The sequence below is a fragment of the Salmo salar genome, chromosome ssa04, assembly GCF_905237065.1.
Source record: "Salmo salar chromosome ssa04, Ssal_v3.1, whole genome shotgun sequence".
Classification (NCBI taxonomy): domain Eukaryota; kingdom Metazoa; phylum Chordata; class Actinopteri; order Salmoniformes; family Salmonidae; genus Salmo; species Salmo salar.
In genome coordinates, this window is record NC_059445.1 from 5888522 (window position 1) to 5908931 (window position 20410).

Genomic DNA, 20410 nt, shown 5'->3' on the forward strand with positions numbered 1-20410 from the left:
CTGATATGGCTATTGTTCACAATTGCAACTATATACAGTAGGTCTGTGAGGGTAGTCTATATACAGTAGGTCTGTGTGGGTAGTCTACATACAGTTGGTCTGTGGGGGTAATCTATTTACAGTAGGCCTGTTTGGCCCTGTCCGGGAGTATCGTCGGATGGGGCCACAGTGTCTCCCGACCCCTCCTGTCTCAGCCTCCAGTATTTATGCTGCAGTAGTTTATGTGTCGAGGGGCTAGGGTCAGTCAGAATTTAAGTATGCTCTCTCTAATTCTCTCTCTCTCTTTCTCTCTCTTTCCCGCTTTCTTTCTCTCTTTCTCTCTCTTGGAGGACCTGAGCCCTAGGACCATGCCTCAGGACTACCTGGCATGATGACTCCTTGCTGTCCCCAGTCCACCTGGCCGTTCTGCTGCTCCAGTTTCAACTGTTCTGCCTGCGGCTATGGAACCCTGACCTGTTCACCGGACGTGCTACCTGTCCCAGACCTGCAGTTTTCAACTCTCTAGAGACAGCAGGAGCGGTAGAGATACTCTGAATGATCGGCTATGAAAAGCCAACTGATATTTACTCCTGAGGTGCTGACCTGTTGCATCCTCGACAAACACTGTGATTATTATTATTTGACCCTGCTGGTCATCTATGAACATTTGAACATCTTGGCCATGTTCTGTTATAATCTCCACCTGGCACAGCCAGAAGAGGACTGGCCACCCCTCAGAGCCTGGTTCCTCTCTAGGTTTCTTCCTAGGTTCTGGGCTTTCAAGGGAGTTTTTCCTAGCCACCGTGCTACTACTCCTGCATTGCTTGCTGTTTGGGGTTTTAGGCTGGGTTTCTGTACTGCACTTTGTGACATCAGCTGATGTAAGAAGGGCTTTATAAATACATTTGATTTGAGGGTAGTCTATATACAGTAGGTCTGTAAGGGTAATCTATTTACAGTAGATATCTGAGGGTAGTCTATATACAGTAGGTCTGTGAGGGTAATCTATATACAGTAGGTTTGTGAGGGTAGTCTATATACAGTAGGTCTGTGAGGATGGTCTATATACAGTAGGTCTGTGAGGGTAGTCTATATACAGTAGGTCTGTGAGGTTAGTCTATATACAGTAGGTCTGTAAGGGTAGTCTATATAAGGTAGGTCTGTCAGGGTAGTCTATATACATCCATACACACAGGGCCCTACTGTAGGTACTATTTGCATATGACGATAAACCCTTTGTTGTCCTATTGATCTCCCATTAACCGTTCCTCTCATTACTGTAACCACCACCACACACACACCAGCGATACTTCCACTAGCTCAGCAACATTCCCCCTCCTCTCACTGCGTCCCAAATGGCACCCTATTCTCTATAGGGCACTACTAGGACTCTGGTCAAAAGTAGTACACTATATAGGGAATTGGGTGCCATTAACGACTCACCCTCAGTCTCCACCTGGGCTTAACAACACAAACCCTAATGGAGCCTATGGAACAACACAAAACCCCTCAACCCTTTTCTGTACAGCCTGTCAATGAAAATCAATCTCAATGACATCACAATCGGATTCTACAATTTGATCATAGATGTGGTAAAGGAGTCAATGGAACGTTCCATTGACCAGAATGCAGACGTTCCATTGCCCAGAATGCAGACGTTCCATTGCCCAGAATGCAGACGTTCCATTGCCCAGAATGCAGACGTTCCATTGCCCAGAATGCAGACGTTCCATTGACCAGAATGCAGACGTTCCATTGACCAGAATGCAGACGTTCCATTGACCAGAATGCAGAAGTTCCATTGCCCAGAATGCAGACGTTCCATTGACCAGAATGCAGATGTTCCATTGACCAGAATGCAGACGTTCCATTGACCAGAATGCAGACGTTCCATTGACCAGAATGCAAACGTTCCATTGACCAGAATGCAGATGTTCCTCCCTCTTCTCTTACCCATCATTCCTAGTTTCTCCTGGCATCTTTCAGTCTTTCCTCCTCTGTGGACCCCCTCCCTCCATCAAATCCCTCCCCTCGACACACTCATGCACACCAGCCCCTCAAACACAGCCCCCAGTGAGAGATGGATAGGGGGATGAGAGAAAGGAGAAGGAAGAAGAGGAGTGTCCCAGGTTTTTGGAGAGGTACATGGGGTCTGAGATGATACATGATCTCCTTAAGGCCCAATGGTCCACCTCCTCCTCCAGGGTAAAGAAGGGACACTCAGACCCCACCTTACCCAGGCTCGGGGGCACCACCCTAGGCCTTGATGCTGCCATCACCCCCCTGACCCTCCAGGCCCTACAGAGCCAACTGTGCCTCTCCTGGAGGAGAGAGCTGGATGGAACCACCACCAAAGAGGCTGAGGGGACTCAGGACGGAGCAGAGTGTCTGAACAAGCCAGAGAGGCTGGACAAGCCCAGAACGGAGCATCGCAACTGGAGTTTAGATAATGATGGTGAGGGTGATGAGGACCAGGGTGAAAACCAGGGTGAGAACCAGGAGGGGGGTCTGGCTCTGAGGGTGATCCGAGCGTGAGTCAGGCTCTGGGGTGGATCAGGGAGGCGGAGGGGTACCTCATCCACCCAGACTATGATGCTCTGGAGGATGTAGTTGGATCCTGTACCTAATGGAGTAATAACTAGCAAGACTGCCAGGATCTCAGTTTTGCAAAGGGTGATTGGTCAAAAGACTGCCACGTGAATTCAACAGCATAACTAATTGGTCTGATTTCTGCCACCCAACCAACCAAATTATTAAATCAAATCTTCAAGTGACTCTGAAACCATATGTTGTTTTCTTTCCCTTGCTGTTTTTCTCATCAGATGTTGATTGTTAACCTGTTATGGCTAGGGGGAAAACTCATGACAATGTAGTCCTATGTCAGGGTTATGATAGCTCTATGTCATGTTTGTCCTGTTGAGGGTAGTGGGCAGTATTTGCACGGCCGGATAAAAAAACGTACCCGATTTAATCTGGTTATTACTACTGCCCAGAAATATGCATATAATTATTGTCTTTGGATAGAAAACACCCTAAAGTTTCTGAAACTGTTTGAATGGTGTCTGTGAGTATAACAGAACTCATATGGCAGGCAAAAACCTGAGAAGATTCTGTACAGGAAGTGCCCTCTCTGACCATTCCTTGGGCTTCTTGACTCTCTTTATTGAAAATTTTGGATCTTTGCTGTAACGTGACACTTCCTACGGCTCCCATAGGCTCTCAGAAGGCGGAAAAAAAGCTGGATCATGTCTTTGCAGCCCCTGGCTGAAAAACATTAGCGCCTTTGGTAAGTGGTCTATCAGAGGACAATGAGACTGAGGCGTGTGCACGAGGCGACCCCATGTTTTTATTTTCTCTCTCTTTGTACTAAAACAGGGTTTCCCGGTCTGAATATTATCGCTTTTTTATGAGAAAAATGGCATAAAAATTGATTTTAAACAGCGGTTGACATGCTTCGAAGTACGGTAATGGAATATTTAGAATTTTTTTGTCACGAAACGCGTCGGGCGCGTCACCCTTCTTTACACTTCGGATAGTGTCTTGAACGCACGAACAAAACAGAGGATATTTGAACATAACTATGGATTATTTTGAACCAAACCAACATTTGTTATTGAAGTAGAAGTCCTGGGAGTGCATTCTGATGAAGAACAGCAAAGGTAATCAAATATTTCTTATAGTAAATCTGACTTTGGTGAGGGCTAAACTTGGTGGGTGTCTAAATAGCTAGCCCCTAATGGCTGGGCTATCTACTCAGAATATTGCAAAATGTGCTTTCACCGAAAAGCTATTTTAAAATCGGACATAGCGAGTGCATAAAGGAGTTCTGTATCTATAATTCTTAATATAATTGTTATGTTTTTTGTGAACGTTTATCGTGAGTAATTTAGTCAATTCACCGGAAGTTTGCGGGGGGTATGCTAGTTCTGAACGTCACATGCTAATGTAAAAAGCTGTTTTTTGATATAAATATGAACTTAATTGAACAAAACATGCATGTATTGTATAACATAATGTCCTAGGATTGTCATCTGATGAAGGTCATCAAAGGTTAGTGCTGCATTTAGCTGTGGTTTGGTTTTATGTGACATTATATGCTAGCTTGAAAAATGGGTGTCTGATTATTTCTGGCTGGGTACTCTGCTGACATAATCTAATGTTTTGCTTTCGTTGTAAAGCCTTTTTGAAATCGGACAGTGTGGTTAGATTAACGAGAGTCTTGTCTTTAAAATGGTGTAAAATAGTCATATGTTTGAGAAATTGAAGTAATAGCATTTCTAAGGTATTTGAATAACGCGCCACGGGATTCCACTGGCTGTTATGTAGGTGGGACGATTTTGTCCCACCAACCCTAGAAAGGTTATGTAGCCTACCTGGGGTGACGTCCTGCACCAGTATGGGTGTCTGAGGTGTCAGGGTGAGTCCATGAGTGTTGAGGAGGGGGTCTCGTAGGATCTGGACGGTCAGTCTAACCGGGTAGTTGTTCTTCTGGTCCTGACTGCTAGACTCTCCCCCCCGCAGCTGCCTTCCCATCTACCAGGATACGCTCTCTGATTGGGGTAGAGACCAGGTATTAGCCAGAATCAGAGGACAAGGTAGCAGACAATCAGAATCAGGGAACCATACAAATGGAGATGTCATCCAATCAAAGGGGAGGACAACAGAAGGCAAGGTATCAGCCAATCAAAACAAACAAGGAAACACTTCATCATAATAGTCTGCTACAGATGATGTCGAATATTGCCTTGAATAACCAGGCCTAACCCAAACAAAACCATTTAGACAAACCCATTACTAGCCCCCAGGCTAACCTAGACAAAACCATTACTAGCCCCCAGGCTAACCCAAACAAAACCATTTAGACAAACCCATTACTAGCCCCCAGGCTAACCTAGACAAAACCATTACTAGCCCCCAGGCTAACCCAAACAAAACCATTTAGACAAACCCATTACTAGCCCCCAGGCTAACCTAGACAAAACCATTACTAGCCCCCAGGCTAACCTAGACAAAACCATTACTAGCCCCCAGGCTAACCTAGACAAAACCATTACTACCCCCCAGATCTAACCCAGACAAACCCATTACTAGCTCCCTGGCTAACCCAGTCAAACCCAAACTAGTCGGGCATAATGCCAAAGCTAACCCTGTTACGTGGCCGGCCTGGTTAGTACTAACCTGCTGCTGGAATCCCTGGAGCGTCGTAGCCATCGCCCCACCACCTGCTCCACCCGACTGGTCCTGCGGGACGGGGAGCGGCTTCTGTCCCGCTCCTCCATTTAACTACAGACAGGGGTTAAAGGTCAGAGGCCAAGGATGAGAGCAGGGGTTCAAATATAGATTAACATTGTGACTATTGTTCCATTGCCTGTATTAGAGGTATGCACGTAGACATGTCATAACTTTCAATGAGCAACATTTCCTATATGACCTAGGGATGTATGATTGGGAGGGTGTGTCTTCTATCTCTGATTCAGATCTTTAAATGTTTTACCTCTCAGTTTAACTCTGTTGCAGATCAGCATGCCCCACATAAAAAACCAAGGGTTAAAGACAGCTCTAATCCATGGTTCACGCATTAATTGTCTGAAAGATTTCATGAAAGAAACTTAGCTTGGGCTAAAGCTAAATTGACTGATTCTACCTCTTGACTGGCTTCTTCAGACATTTGAGAAAAGTTTGTCTTACTTTGGTTAACTTGTTATGGATAGGGGGCAGTATTTTCACGGCCGGATAAAAAATGTACCCGATTTAATCTGATTATTACTCCTGCCCAGAAACTAGAATATGCATATAATTATTAGCTTTGGATAGAAAACACTCCAAAGTTTCTAAAACTGTTTGAATGGTGTCTGTGAGTATAACAGAACTCATTTGGCAGGCCAAAACCTGAGAAGATTCCGAACAGGAAGCGCCCTCTCTGACCATATCTTGGCCTTCTTGATCATCTCTATCCAAAACAGGGGATCTCTGCTGTAACGTGACATTTTCTAATGCTCCCATAGGCTCTCAGAAGGCGCCAGAACGTTGAATGATGACTTTGCAGACCATGGCTGAAAAACAGTAGCGCATTTTGATAGTGGTCGATCTGAGAACAATGAGACTGGCGTGCGCGTGCACGAGAAGAGTCCATTTTACTTACTTCGTCTTTGACTGAAAACAACGACTCCCGGTCGGAATATTATCACTTTTTTACGAGAAAAATCGCATAAAAATTGATTTTAAACAGCGTTTGACATGCTTCGAAGTACGGTAATGGAATATTTTGACATTTTTTGTCAAGAAACGCGCCGGGCGCATCACCCTTCGTTACCCTTCGGATAGTGTCTTCAACGCACAACAAAACGCCGCTATTTGGATATAACTATGGATTATTTGGAACCAAACCAACATTTGTTATTGAAGTAGAAGTCCTGGGAGTGCATTCTGATGAAGAACAGCAAAGGTAATCCAATTTTTCTTATAGTAAATCTGAGTTTGGTGAGTACCAAACTTGGTGGGTGTCAAAATAGCTAGCCATGATGGCCGGGCTATCTACTCAGAATATTGCAAAATGTGCTTTCACCGAAAAGCTATTTTAAAGTTGGACACCGCGATTGCATTAAGGAGTTCTGTATCTATAATTCTTAAAATAATTGTTATGTTTTTTGTGAACGTTTATCGTGAGTAATTTAGTAAATTCACCGGAAGTGTTCGGTGGGAATGCTAGTTCTGAATGTCACATGCTAATGTAAAAAGCTGGTTTTTGATATAAATATGAACTTGATTGAACAAAACATGCATGTATTGTATAACATAATGTCCTAGGAGTGTCATCTGATGAAGATCATCAAAGGTTAGTGCTGCATTTAGCTGTGGTTTTGTTTTTTGTGACATTATATGCTAGCTTGAAAAATGGGTGTCTGATTATTTCTGGCTGGGTACTCTGCTGACATAATCTAACGTTTTGATTTCGCTGTAAAGCCTATCTGGTTATTCTATCTTGTTGTTATATGTTGTTATTCTATCTTGTTATTCTATCTGGTTATTCTATCTTGTTATTCTATCTTGTTATTCTATCTTGTTATTCTATCTAGTTATTCTATCTAGTTATTCTATCTTGTTATTCTATCTAGTTATTCTATCTAGTTATTCTATCTTGTTATTCTATCTTGTTATTCTATCTTGTTGTTCTATCTAGTTATTCTATCTTGTTATTCTATCTGGTTGTTCTATCTTGTTATTCTATCTGGTTATTATATCTTGTTATTCTATCTTGTTATTCTATCTGGTTATTCTATCTAGTTATTATATCTTGTTATTCTATCTGGTTATTCTATCTAGTTATTCTATCTTGTTATTCTATCTGGTTATTCTATCTAGTTATTCTATCTGGTTATTCTATCTTGTTATTCTATCTTGTTATTCTATCTGGTTATTCTATCTAGTTATTCTATCTTGTTATTCTATCTTGTTATTCTATCTAGTTATTCTATCTAGTTATTCTATCTTGTTATTCTATCTAGTTATTCTATCTAGTTATTCTATCTTGTTATTCTATCTTGTTATTCTATCTAGTTATTCTATCTTGTTATTCTATCTGGTTATTCTATCTGGTTATTATATCTGGTTATTCTATCTGGTTATTCTATCTTGTTATTCTATCTAGTTATTCTATCTGGTTATTCTATCTGGTGTGCTCTCTTGTTGTTCTGTCTTGTTGCTTCTTATCGTTATTCCTGCATTATTCACCAATTATTTATAACATTATTCTCATTTCATTCTATTTTTGCTTCTGTCTGTTGATCTCTGGTTATTATATCTAGTTATTCTGTCCATTGTTCTATCTGTTATTCTATCTAGTTATTCTATCTTGTTATTCTATCTGGTTATTCTATCTAGTTATTATATCTTGTTGTTCTATCTTGTTATTCTATCTGGTTATTCTATCTTGTTATTCTATCTAGTTATTCCATCTTGTTATTCTATCTGGTTATTCTATCTGGTTATTCTATCTGGTTAGTCTATCTGGTTATTCTATCTGGTTATTCTATCTTGTTGTTCTATCTGGTTGTTCTATATGGTTATTCCATCTGGTTGTTCTATATGGTTATTCCATCTGGTTGTTCTATCTTGTTATTCTATCTGGTTGTTCTATCTGGTTATTCTATCTTGTTATTCTATCTGGTTGTTCTATCTTGTAGATTTATATTTTATTAATTTGATTTATTTTCTGTCCTCAGGGCACCATTGGAAATGAAACCTTGGTCTCAATTGGGCTCGCCTGAATAAATAAAAGTTCACAAACACGCACACACACGCACGCACGCACACACACACTTATATATTATTCAGTAGAGTGCTGTATGTGCTTTTGGGGGACCAGAGATGATGTCACTAGGGATTGTGATGCTCTAATTGGTCTGTAGACCAGACAGGCTGCGATTGGCTGATAATCTACATGTGGTGCGCATAATGTCAATTGATCTCAAATAATACGGCTCCTAATTGTCAATCTCAGCTGTGGTGTCTCTTTTAATGGGTCTCCAATGGTTCAGTTGTGTGAGGAGGGGATCATCTCAAATGGATCCTGACAGACCATGTTGGACATGTGGTTGTAATGGATAGTGGTTCCGTCCCAAATGGCACCCTATCCCAATGGTTGGCCTGGCAACTCTTAACCCTCCCCGGCCACAGAAAGAAAACATGGGTGGGTGAGTGGGTGAGTGAGTGAATCAAAAATAGATAGATGGATGGTTGGATGAATTATGAAGACAGTAGCATGTTTCTAAGGCCCTGGTGATAAATAGTGCACTATATATATGGTGCCATTTGGGACACAATCTAGGTCTGAGACTCCCATCTGGTAGGAAACAACAGACATTACTGATGATGGAACACACATTACTGATGATGGGGCATTAACACCATCCATTAGACTAGAGAGAGAGGGAGGGAGGGTGTGGGAGAGAGGGGGTGAGAGAGAGAGAGAGAGAGAGAGAGAGAGAGAGAGAGAGAGAGAGAGAGAGCTAGGGTTGATACTATAAGGTACTGTAGATCAGAAGAAGAGGAGTGAGACAGAGGTTAAAAGAGAGAGAGAGATCAAAGCAGAGAGAAAAAGTGGAGGAGGAAGAGGACCGGCAGAGAGTGATATATGAAGAGAGATGTATGAAAAGTGATATATGAAGAGAGAGATATGAAGAGAGAGAGAGAGAGTGAATGACAGAGAGAGATATCGTCACACCCTGATCTGTTTCACTTGTCTTTGTGATTGTCTCCACCCCTCTCCAGGTGTCGTCCATCTTCCCCATTGTCTCCTGTGTATTTATACCTGTTTTCTCTGTTTGTCTGTTGCCAGTTTATTTTGTTTCGACAAGCCTACCAGCATTTCTCCCTCTGTTCCTGTCTCTCGATTGTTCCTGTTTTCTAGTTTTCCCGGTATTGACCTTTTCTGCCTGCCTTGACCCTGAGCCTGCCTGCCATCCTGTACCTTTGCCCATCTATCTGGATTACTGACCTCTGTCTGCCCTGAGCCTGCCTGCCGTCCTGTACCTTTGCCCATCTATCTGGATTACTGACCTCTGTCTGCCCTGAGCCTACCTGCCGTCCTGTACCTTTGCCCCATCTATCTGGATTACTGACCCCTGCCTGCATTGACCAGTCTTTTGCCTGCCCCTGTTGGATTAATAAACTGTTGTTACTTTGACGTTGTCTGCATCTGGGTCTTACCTGAAATGTGATAGATATATGAAGAGAGATAGTGAATGACAGAGAGAGATATATGAAGAGAGATAGTGAATGACAGAGAGAGATATATGAAGAGAGATAGTGGAACGAAGCAGAGAGAGAGTGAAGAGAGATAGTGAACGACAGAGAGAGATGTATGAAGAGAGATAGTGAACGACAGAGAGATATATATGAAGAGAGATAGTGAATGACAGAGAGAGATATATGAAGAGGGATAGTGAATGACAGAGAGAGACGTATGAAGAGATATAGTGAATGACAGAGAGAGATATATGAAGAGGGATAGTGAATGACAGAGAGAGATATATGAAGAGAGATAATGAACGACAGAGAGAGATGTATGAAGAGAGATAGTGAACGACAGAGAGATATATATGAAGAGGGATAGTGAATGACAGAGAGAGACGTATGAAGAGATATAGTGAATGACAGAGAGAGATATATGAAGAGGGATAGTGAATGACAGAGAGAGATATATGAAGAGAGATAATGAACGACAGAGAGAGATGTATGAAGAGAGATAGTGAACGACAGAGAGATATATATGAAGAGGGATAGTGAATGACAGAGAGAGACGTATGAAGAGATATAGTGAATGACAGAGAGAGATATATGAAGAGGGATAGTGAATGACAGAGAGAGATATATGAAGAGAGATAATGAACGACAGAGAGAGATGTATGAAGAGAGATAGTGAACGACAGAGAGATATATATGAAGAGGGATAGTGAATGACAGAGAGAGACGTATGAAGAGATATAGTGAATGACAGAGAGAGATATATGAAGAGGGATAGTGAATGACAGAGAGAGATATATGAAGAGGGATATTGAATGACAGTGAAATATATATTAAGAGAGAGAGCGAGAGAGAGAGAGAGAGAGAGAGAGAGTTGGAGGGTGAGAGTGTAATGTTTATTGTTCATTTTTTATTGTTTATTTTACTTTTGTTTTTTATCTATTTCACTTGCTTTGGCAATGTTAACATATGTTTCCCAGGCCATTAAAGCCCCTTGAATTGAATTGAAAGAGAGAGAGAAAGACAGAGAGAGTATCCTCCGTGTACAACGTAAAACACAAAATAATGCATGCAGAGCAGGGTTAGGCCGATACTGACTAATTATCAAAATCCAGAAAAGAGACGTTAAATTCTACAACCACCTAAAAGGAAGTGATTCCCAAACCATCCATAACAAAGCCATCACCTACAGAGAGATGAACCTGGAGAAGAGTGCCCTAAGAAACTGGTCCTGGGGCTCTGTTCACCAACACAAACAGACCCCACAGAGCCCCAGGACAGCAACACAATTAGACCCAACCAAAACATGAGAAAACAAAAAGATAATTCCTTTACACATTGGAAAGAAATAACAAAACAACACAGCAAACTAGAATGCTATTTGGCCCTAAACAGAGAGTACACAGTGGCAGAATACCTGACCACTGTGACTGACCCAAATTTAAGGAAAGCTTTGACTATGTACAGACTCAGTGAGCATAGCCTTGCTATTGAGAAATGCAGCTGTAGGCAGACCTGGCTCTCAAGAGAAGACAGGCTATGTGCACACTGCCCACAAAATGAGTTGGAAACTGAGCTACACTTCTTAACTTGTATGACCATATTAGAGATACATATTTCCCTCAGATTACACAACACACAAAGAATTTGAAAACAAATCAAATTTTGATAAACTCCCATATCTATTGGGTGAAATACCAGTGTGCCATCACAGCAGCAAGATGTGTGACCTGTTGTCACAAGAAAAGGGCAACCAGTGAAGAACAAATGTAATTGTAAATAAAACACATATTTATTTATTTTCCCTTTTGTACTTGAACTATTTGCACATCATTACAACACTGTATATAGACGTAACATGATATTTGAAATGGGTTTATTATTTTGGAACTTGTGTATTCGTAATATCTACTGTTCACTTTTTATTGTTTATTTCACTTTTGTTAATTATCTATTTCACTTGCTTTGGCAACATAAACATATGTTTATCATGCCAATAAAGCCCTTTGAATTGAATTGACAGAGACAGAGACAGAGACAGAGACAGAGACAGACAGAGACATAGTAGGAGAGATATAGATAGATGGAGAGAGAAAGAGACAGAGAGAGACAGAGACAGAGAGAGAGAGAGAGAGAATAACAGAGAGAGAGAGAGAGAGAATGACAGAGAGACAGAGAGATGGAGAGTGGGAGAGCGAGAGAGAGAGAGGGAGAGATGGAGAGAGGGAGAGAGAGATGGAGAGAGAGAGAATGAGAGAGCGAGAGAGAGAATAACAGAGAGAGAGATAGAGAATGACAGAGAGAGAGAGAGAGAATGACAGAGAGAGAGAGAGAGAATGACAGAGAGAGAGAGAGAGATGGAGAGTGGGAGAGCGAGAGAGAGAAGAGAGATGGAGAGAGGGAGAGAGATGGAGAGAGAGAGAATGAGAGAGCGAGAGAGAGAATAACAGAGAGAGAGATAGAGAATGACAGAGAGAGAGAGAGAGAGTGGGAGAGCGAGAGAGAGATAGAGAGAGATGGAGAGAGGGAGAGAGATGGAGAGAGAGAGAATGAGAGAGCGAGAGAGAGAATAACAGAGAGAGAGATAGAGAATGACAGAGAGAGAGAGATGGAGAGTGGGAGAGCGAGAGAGAGGAGAGAGGAGGAGAGAGAGAGAGAGAGAGAGAGAGAGAGAGAGAGAGAGAGAGAGAATGACACAGACAGACAGAGAGAAAGCGGTGTCTCCGGAGACTGTGTTGTCTATCTATGAGTCATGGTCACATTAGCCCTCAATCTGTCCGTCTGTCTGTTTTGTTTGTCCATCTCAAATTACACACACGCACACAAACACAAACACACACACACACAGGAAGGGGGGGAAAGATCTCTACAGGTGCAGGAACCAATCCGGACCAGAGTAAACTTTACTGAATCACACCTGTCATCACAAAGCATTTCAGAGTAGGAGTGTTGACTTAGGATCAGGTCTCCCCTGTCCATGTTGTAATCTCATTCATTATGCTCTAGGATCAGGTCTCCCCTGTCCATGTTGTAATCTCATTCATTATGCTCTAGCATCACGTTTCCCCTGTCCATGTTGTAATCTCATTCATTATGCTCTAGGATCAGGTCTCTCCTGTTTGTGTTGTAATCTCATTCATTATGATCTGGGATCAGGTCTCCCTGTCCATGTTGTAATCTCATTCATTATGCTCTAGCATCACGTTTCCCCTGTCCATGTTGTAATCTCATTCATTATGCTCTAGGATCAGGTCTCCCCTGTCCATGTTGTAATCTCATTCATTATGATCTAGGATCAGGTCTCCCCTGTCCATGTTGTAATCTCATTCATTATGATCTAGGATCAGGTCTCCCCTGTCCATGTTGTAATCTCATTCATTATGCTCTAGGATCAGGTCTCCCCTGTCCATGTTGTAATCTCATTCATTATAATCTAGGATCAGGTCCCCCGTCCATGTTGTAATCTCATTCATTATGATCTAGGATCAGGTCTCCCCTGTCCATGTTGTAATCTCATTCATTATGCTCTAGGATCAGGTCTCCCCCTGTCCATGTTGTAATCTCATTCATTATGATCTAGGATCAGGTCTCCCCTGTCCATGTTGTAATCTCATTCATTATGATCTAGGATCAGGTCTCCCCTGTCCATGTTGTAATCTCATTCATTATGATCTAGGATCAGGTCCCCCCGTCCATGTTGTAATCTCATTCACTATAATTAACAAGTCAAACTGATCCTAGATCAAAACTCCTACTCTGAGACTTTGTGATTACAGGCTCAGACCTAAACAGAACAATACTAGGTTAGACCAGACTAACAGAACAAGACCAGACTAGACTAGACTAACAGAACAAGACCAGGCCCAGACCTAACAGAACCTTACCAGGCTAGACCAGACTAGCAGAACCAGACCAGGCTAGACCAGGATAAACCTGAAACAATTACACTTTCGCACCCTGATCTGTTTCACCTGTCTTTGTGTTTGTTTCCACCCCCACCAGGTGTCTCCCATCTCCCCTCATTATCCCCAGTGTATTTATGCCTGTGTTTTCTGTTTGTCTGTTGTCAGTTTGTCTTGTGATGTCAGGTCTTACCAGTGTGCATTCCCATTTTCCTTTTTCTCAAGTGTTTGTTTCCTAGTTTTCCCGGTTCTGACCATTCCGCCTTCCCTGACGAACTGGGCTACTGGTTTTATCATGGGTTGGAGCCCATTCTGCCATGGTCATTGTCTTAAGTCGGCCCAGCCTGGCCTGGGACATCTTCTTGCAGGCTTGAGAGAAGCTCTCGGATCTCTCCGCCATTCCCGCGAAGTACCTGGACCTCCGGGAAGTCTTTAACAAGGCCTGCGCTACGGCTCTCCCTCCGCATCGACCCTATGACTGCGCCATTGACCTTCTCCTGGGCCCTACACCCCCTCGAGGGGCTTTACTCCCTGGAGACCAAGGCTATAGAGGAGTACATTCAGAACTCTCTCGCTGCAGGGAGTATTCGTCCATCGGCCTCTCCCGCCGGCGCAGGGTTGTTCTTTGTGGAGAAGGACAAAACCCTGTATCGACTACAGGGACCTTAATGACATCACAGTTAAAAAACGTCACCCTCTACCACTCATCTCCTCGGCTTTCAAACCTCTTCATGAAGCGACCATCTTCTCTAAATTGGACCTTCGGAACGGCCTACCATCTTGTTTAGGTACGGGAGGGAGATTAGTGTAAAACAGCCTTTAACACAGCTAGCGGGCACTATGAGTATTTAGTTATGCCAATTGGATAAAAATGGTTAAAAACGCTTTTGGTGGCCTTCCAACTGCCCATTTTATTCCCCTACCAAGTTACCCTACAAGGAAGGCGACTCAGCTCATGGTGCAGCACGTCATCCGGATCCATGGACTTCCGGTTGCCGTGATCTCCGATGCGTGGTCCCCACTTCTGGTTCTGGAAGGCGTTCTGCACCCTCATTGGTTTTGCCAGCCAGTCTGTCTTCTGGTTTCCACCCCAATCTAATGGCCAGTCGGGCGAGCCAATCAGGACCTGGCGACAGTTTCGTTGCCACTAGTCTCCGCCAACCCCACCACATAGAGCCAGCAACGAACTTGAACTGCACTGTTGGTTAGGGGCTTGTAAAGTAAGCATTCACGGTAAGGTCCACACTTGTTGTATTCGGTGCATGTGACAAATAAAGTTTGATTTGTTTGGGGTGGAATACGCCCACAACAGCCTTCACTGCTCGGCCACTGGCCTCTCACCCTTCGAGTGTCCCTTGGGATATCAACCCCCGCTCTTCCCCGAGCAAGAGGAGGAAGTCAGCCATCGCTCTGCCCAGATGTTCATCCGCTGCTGTCTCCGTACCTGGAAGAGACCCCGGGCCGAGCTGTTGAAGACCACTTCCAGGTATCGGCAACAAGCGGATCGCCACCGGACCCCCTGCTCCCTGCTATCGGCTCAGTCAGAGGTATGGCTGTCCACTCGAGACCTGCCCCTCCCGGGTGGAGTCCGGTAAACTTTCCCCCCGTTTCATCAGCCCTTCCCCATCTCTAAAGTACTTAGCCCCTCTGCTGTTCGTCTTCTGTTGCACCGCACCTCCTCCGAATATACATCCCACTTTTCATGTGTCTAGGATTAAACCTCTGTCTCACAGCCCTTTGTCTCCTGTTTCTGTTTGTCTGTTTGCCAGTTTGTCTTGTCAGTTTTTACCAGCGTGCTTTCCCGTTTTCTTGTTTCTCAAGTGTTTTTTCCAAAGTTTTCTCGGTTCTGACTATTCTGCCTGCCTTGAGCTTTCTGCCCCTGTACCTGCCTGAATCTGACCTGACTACGAACCTCTGCCAGTCCTTGACCTGCCCTTTGTGTTATAATAAATTGAGAACTGTACTATCTGGGTCATATCCTGAGTTGTGATTGACACCAGGCAAATGTGATGCTAACTATCCACCATAGATTAATAGATATTTACATGGCATTTGTCTTCTTCAAAAGTAGATTATGAAAAACACTGAGTGAGGTTTCAGCTCATGCCAAACACTAAAACCACTCAACAACATATTTATTCCAATACATTCTAGTCCCTTCTCATTAATAACATATCTCTAATGAACGTTTTTGTCGTTTGGACTTCCAAAAGTGTCGATTGTTGTCTATTTATCAGAATGTATAACAGAACACTGGTATCTAAGCTCTATTGCTGTCTATTTATCAGAATGTACAGCAGAACACCTGTCTAAGCTCTATTGTTGTCTATTTATCAGAATGTATAACAGAACACTGGTATCTAAGCTCTATCGTTGTCTATTTATCAGAATGTACCGCAGAACACCGGTATCTAAGCTCTATTGTTGTCTATTTATCAGAATGTATAACAGAACACTGGTATCTAAGCTCTATTTTTGTCTATTTATCAGAATGTACAGCAGAACACCGGTATCTAATCTCTATTGTTGTCTATTTATCAGAATGTACAGCAGAACACTGGTATCTAAGCTCTATTGTTGTCTATTTATCAGAATGTACAGCAGAACACCGGTATCTAAGCTCATTGTCTACTACAGTGTTGTGAGGGAGGAGCCATTAGAACAATAGACACAGCGTAGCAAAGCATTTCACTGTCAAGAAACAAGGGGTGGAGTCATGTGAACACTTTTATTGCAGAGTACTGTCTCACTGTCTCTCCCTGCCTTCATGTCTGTCAGTCTCATCCACCTAGCTCTTATTTCCCCAGTCTTTTCTTGATCAATCGTTCAACCAACCATCACTCACACTCTTTCTATTTATATTCCTCTCTCTCTCTCTCTCTCTCTCTCTCTCTCTCTCTGTCTCTCTCTCTCTCTCTCTCGCTCTCTCGCTCTCTCTCTCTCTCTCTCTGGCTCTCTCATTCTCTCTCTCTCTCTCTCGGTTTATTAGATAAGTAGAAACAATGGGAGGAGTCAGATTTCCCTCTGACAGGGTAATACTGACACTCACACACACACACACACACACACACACTAGAGGGTAATGGGGCTACAGCAGCACATGTGCCCTACTCAACCATTCACTTTCTCCCTGCCTCCCTCTTCCCATCTTCTCCTCCTCTACCTCTCTCTTTTACTCTTTCATTTCACCTCGTTCAACTTCTTCTTCATAGTTCTTTCACTTACAGCACGTTTATACATTCAAACTAAAATAAAACACACATCAGACAAATGGCATGTGCTTACACAAACACACACACAGATAAGTGAGATTACTGTGAGTGTGTGTGTGTGTTACTGTCGTCACCCACTGAGCCAGATTAGAGACAATCACCTCAGACCAACGTACAGCCATATACACTAAGACAAGAGACCCTCCACTCTGTCTGTCTCTCTCTGTCTCTGTCTCTCTGTCTGTTGTTTCTTCCTTGGTCTCTCTCCTTCATTATTTCTCTCTCTCTCTCTCTCCCTCTCTCTCTCTCTCTCTCTCTCTCTCTCCCCCTCCACAAACACAGTTTCCCCTCCCCCTCCACAAACACAGTTACCCTCCTCCCCTCCACAAACACAGTTACCCTCCTCCCCTCCACAAACACAGTTACCCTCCTCCCTGCACAAACACAGTTTCACCCTCCTCCCCTCCACAAACACAGTTACCTCCTCCCCTGCACAAACACACAGTTACCCCCCTCCTCCACAAACACTGTTCACTCCTCCCCTCTCCACAAACACAGTTACCCCCCCTCCACAAACACTGTTACACTCCTCCCTCTCCACAAACACAGTTACCCTCCTCCTCCACAAACACAGTTACCCTCCTCCCCCTCCAAACACAGTTACCCTCCTCCCCCTCCACAAACACAGTTTCCCTCCTCCTCCACAAACACAGTTACCCTCCTCCCTCCACAAACACAGTTACCCTCCTCCTCCACAAAACACACAGTTACCCTCCTCCTCTCTCCACAAACACAGTTACCCTCCTCCCCTCCACAAACACAGTTACCCTCCTCCCCTGCACAAACACAGTTACCCTCCTCCCTCTCCACAAACACAGTTACCCTCCTCCCCCCTCCACAAACACAGTTACCCTCCTCCTCCCACAAACACAGTTACCCTCCTCCCCTCCACAAACACAGTTACCCCTCCCTCCCCCTCCACAAACACAGTTACCCTCCTCCCCCCCTCCACAAACACAGTTACCCTCCTCCCCTTCCAAACACAGTGTACCCTCCCCCCCTCCACAAACACAGTTACCCTCCTCCCCTTCCAAACACAGTTACCCTCCTCCCCCTCCACAAACACAGTTACCCTCCTCCCCCTCCACAAACACAGTTACCCTCCTCCCCTTCCAAACACAGTTACCCTCCTCCCCTTCCAAACACAGTTACCCTCCTCCCTCTCCACAAACACAGTTACCCTCCTCCCCCCTCCACAAACACAGTTACCCTCCTCCCCCTCCACAAACACAGTTACCCTCCTCCCCTTCCAAACACAGTTACCCTCCTCCCCTTCCAAACACAGTTACCCTCCTCCTCTCCCACAAACTACAGTTACCCTCCTCCCCTCCACAAACACAGTTACCCTCCTCCTCCACAAACACAGTTACCCTCCTCCCCTGCACAAACACAGTTACCCTCCTCCCTCCACAAACACAGTTACCCTCCTCCCCCTGCACAAACACAGTTACCCCCCTCCCCTCCACAAACACTGTTACACTCCTCCCTCTCCACAAACACAGTTACCCCCCCCTCCACAAACACTGTTACACTCCTCCCTCTCCACAAACACAGTTACCCTCCTCCCTCCACAAACACAGTTACCCTCCTCCCCCTCCAAACACAGTTACCCTCCTCCCCCTCCACAAACACAGTTTCCCTCCTCCCCCTCCACAAACACAGTTACCCTCCTCCCCTCCACAAACACAGTTACCCCTCCTCCCTCCACAAACACAGTTACCCTCCTCCCCCTGCACAAACACAGTTACCCTCCTCCCCTCCACAAACACAGTTACCCTCCTCCCCCTCCACAAACACAGTTACCCTCCTCCCCCTCCACAAACACAGTTACCCTCCTCCCCTCCACAAACACAGTTACCCTCCTCCCCTCCACAAACACAGTTACCCTCCTCCCCCTCCACAAACACAGTTACCCTCCTCCCCTTCCAAACACAGTTACCCTCCTCCCCCTCCACAAACACAGTTACCCTCCTCCCCTTCCAAACACAGTTACCCTCCTCCCCTTCCAAACACAGTTACCCTCCTCCTCTCCACAAACACAGTTGACCCTCCTCCCCTCCACAAACACAGTTACCCTCCTCCCCTCCACAAACACAGTTACCCTCCTCCCCTTCCAAACACAGTTACCCTCCTCCCTCTCAACAAACACAGTTACCCTCCTCCCTCTCCACAAACACAGTTACCCTCCTCCCCTCCACAAACACAGTTACCCTCCTCCCCCTGCACAAACACAGTTCCCCTCCTCCCCTCTCACCTGTGCTTTGTCCTCTGTATCAGGGCTCCATCATAGTGTAATCCCCATTTACTCCCCCCTCTCTGATCTCTCTCTGGACATCCTGGTGAGGAAGAGGAAGGTGCTGCTTCTTCATCTCCTGCTGATACAACACAACATGAATGATCGCCAGATAAATATTGAACAAACTATCAACTACAAATGTGTTGATATGTAACCTGTTGCTAGGGTTACAGTAAAGTTTAGAGTCAGAGTAAATGTGTTGATATGTAACCTGTTGCTAGGGTTACAGTAAAGTTTAGAGTCAGAGTAAATGTGTTGATATGTAACCTGTTGCTAGGGTTACAGTAAGGTTTAGGGTCAGAGTAAATGTGTTGATATGTAACCTGTTGCTAGGATTACAGTAAATTTTAGAGTCAGAGTAAATGTGTTGATATGTAACCTGTTGCTAGGGTTACAGTAAAGTTTAGAGTCAGAGTAAATGTGTTGATATGTAACCTGTTGCTAGGGTTACAGTAAGGTTTAGGGTCAGAGTAAATGTGTTGATATGTAACCTGTTGCTAGGGTTACAGTAAGGTTTAGAGTCAGAGTAAATGTGTTGATATGTAACCTGTTGCTAGGGTTACAGTAAAGTTTAGAGTCAGAGTAAATGTGTTGATATGTAACCTGTTGCTAGGGTTACAGTAAGGTTTAGGGTCAGAGTAAATGTGTTGATATGTAACCTGTTGCTAGGGTTACAGTAAAGTTTAGAGTCAGAGTAAATGTGTTGATATGTAACCTGTTGCTAGGGTTACAGTAAAGTTTAGAGTCAGAGTAAATGTGTTGATATGTAACCTGTTGCTAGGGTTACAGTAAGGTTTAGGGTCAGAGTAAATATGTTGATATGTAACCTGTTGCTAGGGTTACAGTAAGGTTTAGGGTCAGAGTAAATATGTTGATATGTAACCTGTTGCTAGGGTTACGGGAAGGTTTAGGGTCAGAGTAAATGTGTTAATATGTAACCTGTTGCTAGGGTTACAGTAAGGTTTAGGGTCAGAGTAAATGTGTTGATATGAAACCTGTTGCTAGGGTTACAGTAAGGTTTAGAGTCAGAGTAAATGTGTTGATAGGGTTACACCTGATATGAAACCTGTTGCTAGGGTTACAGTAAGGTTTAGAACAGGGTATATGTTAGGGTAAAGGTTAAGGTTAGGGGTTAATATAGTATTCTTATTATATTATAGCTAGTATAAAAGTCAGCTCTGGATAAATACTGTATATTCAGACAGAAGAAACTCTAA

The 20410-nt window shown here is 43.9% G+C and overlaps 1 protein-coding gene and 1 long non-coding RNA gene across 2 annotated transcripts in view; both read right to left on the reverse strand.

The window, feature by feature from the left end:
• Positions 1–4494, reverse strand: part of LOC106594298 (uncharacterized) — a gene marked incomplete at its 5' end in the record, with an annotated part of 56412 nt that extends 51918 nt beyond the window's left edge. The window contains one exon of the mRNA XM_045717610.1: positions 4353–4494. Coding sequence (XP_045573566.1) covers positions 4353–4494 — 142 coding nt within the window. The remainder of the gene's footprint in view (positions 1–4352) is intronic.
• A 1-nt stretch (position 4495) lies between these two features.
• On the reverse strand, positions 4496–19202 carry LOC123742398 (uncharacterized). The gene is made up of 3 exons (XR_006769528.1): positions 19152–19202; positions 5158–5262; positions 4496–4529 (listed from the first exon to the last, which is right to left on the reverse strand). It is a non-coding gene; the product is annotated as an uncharacterized lncRNA (long non-coding RNA).
• Between the last annotated feature and the right edge of the window lie 1208 nt (positions 19203–20410).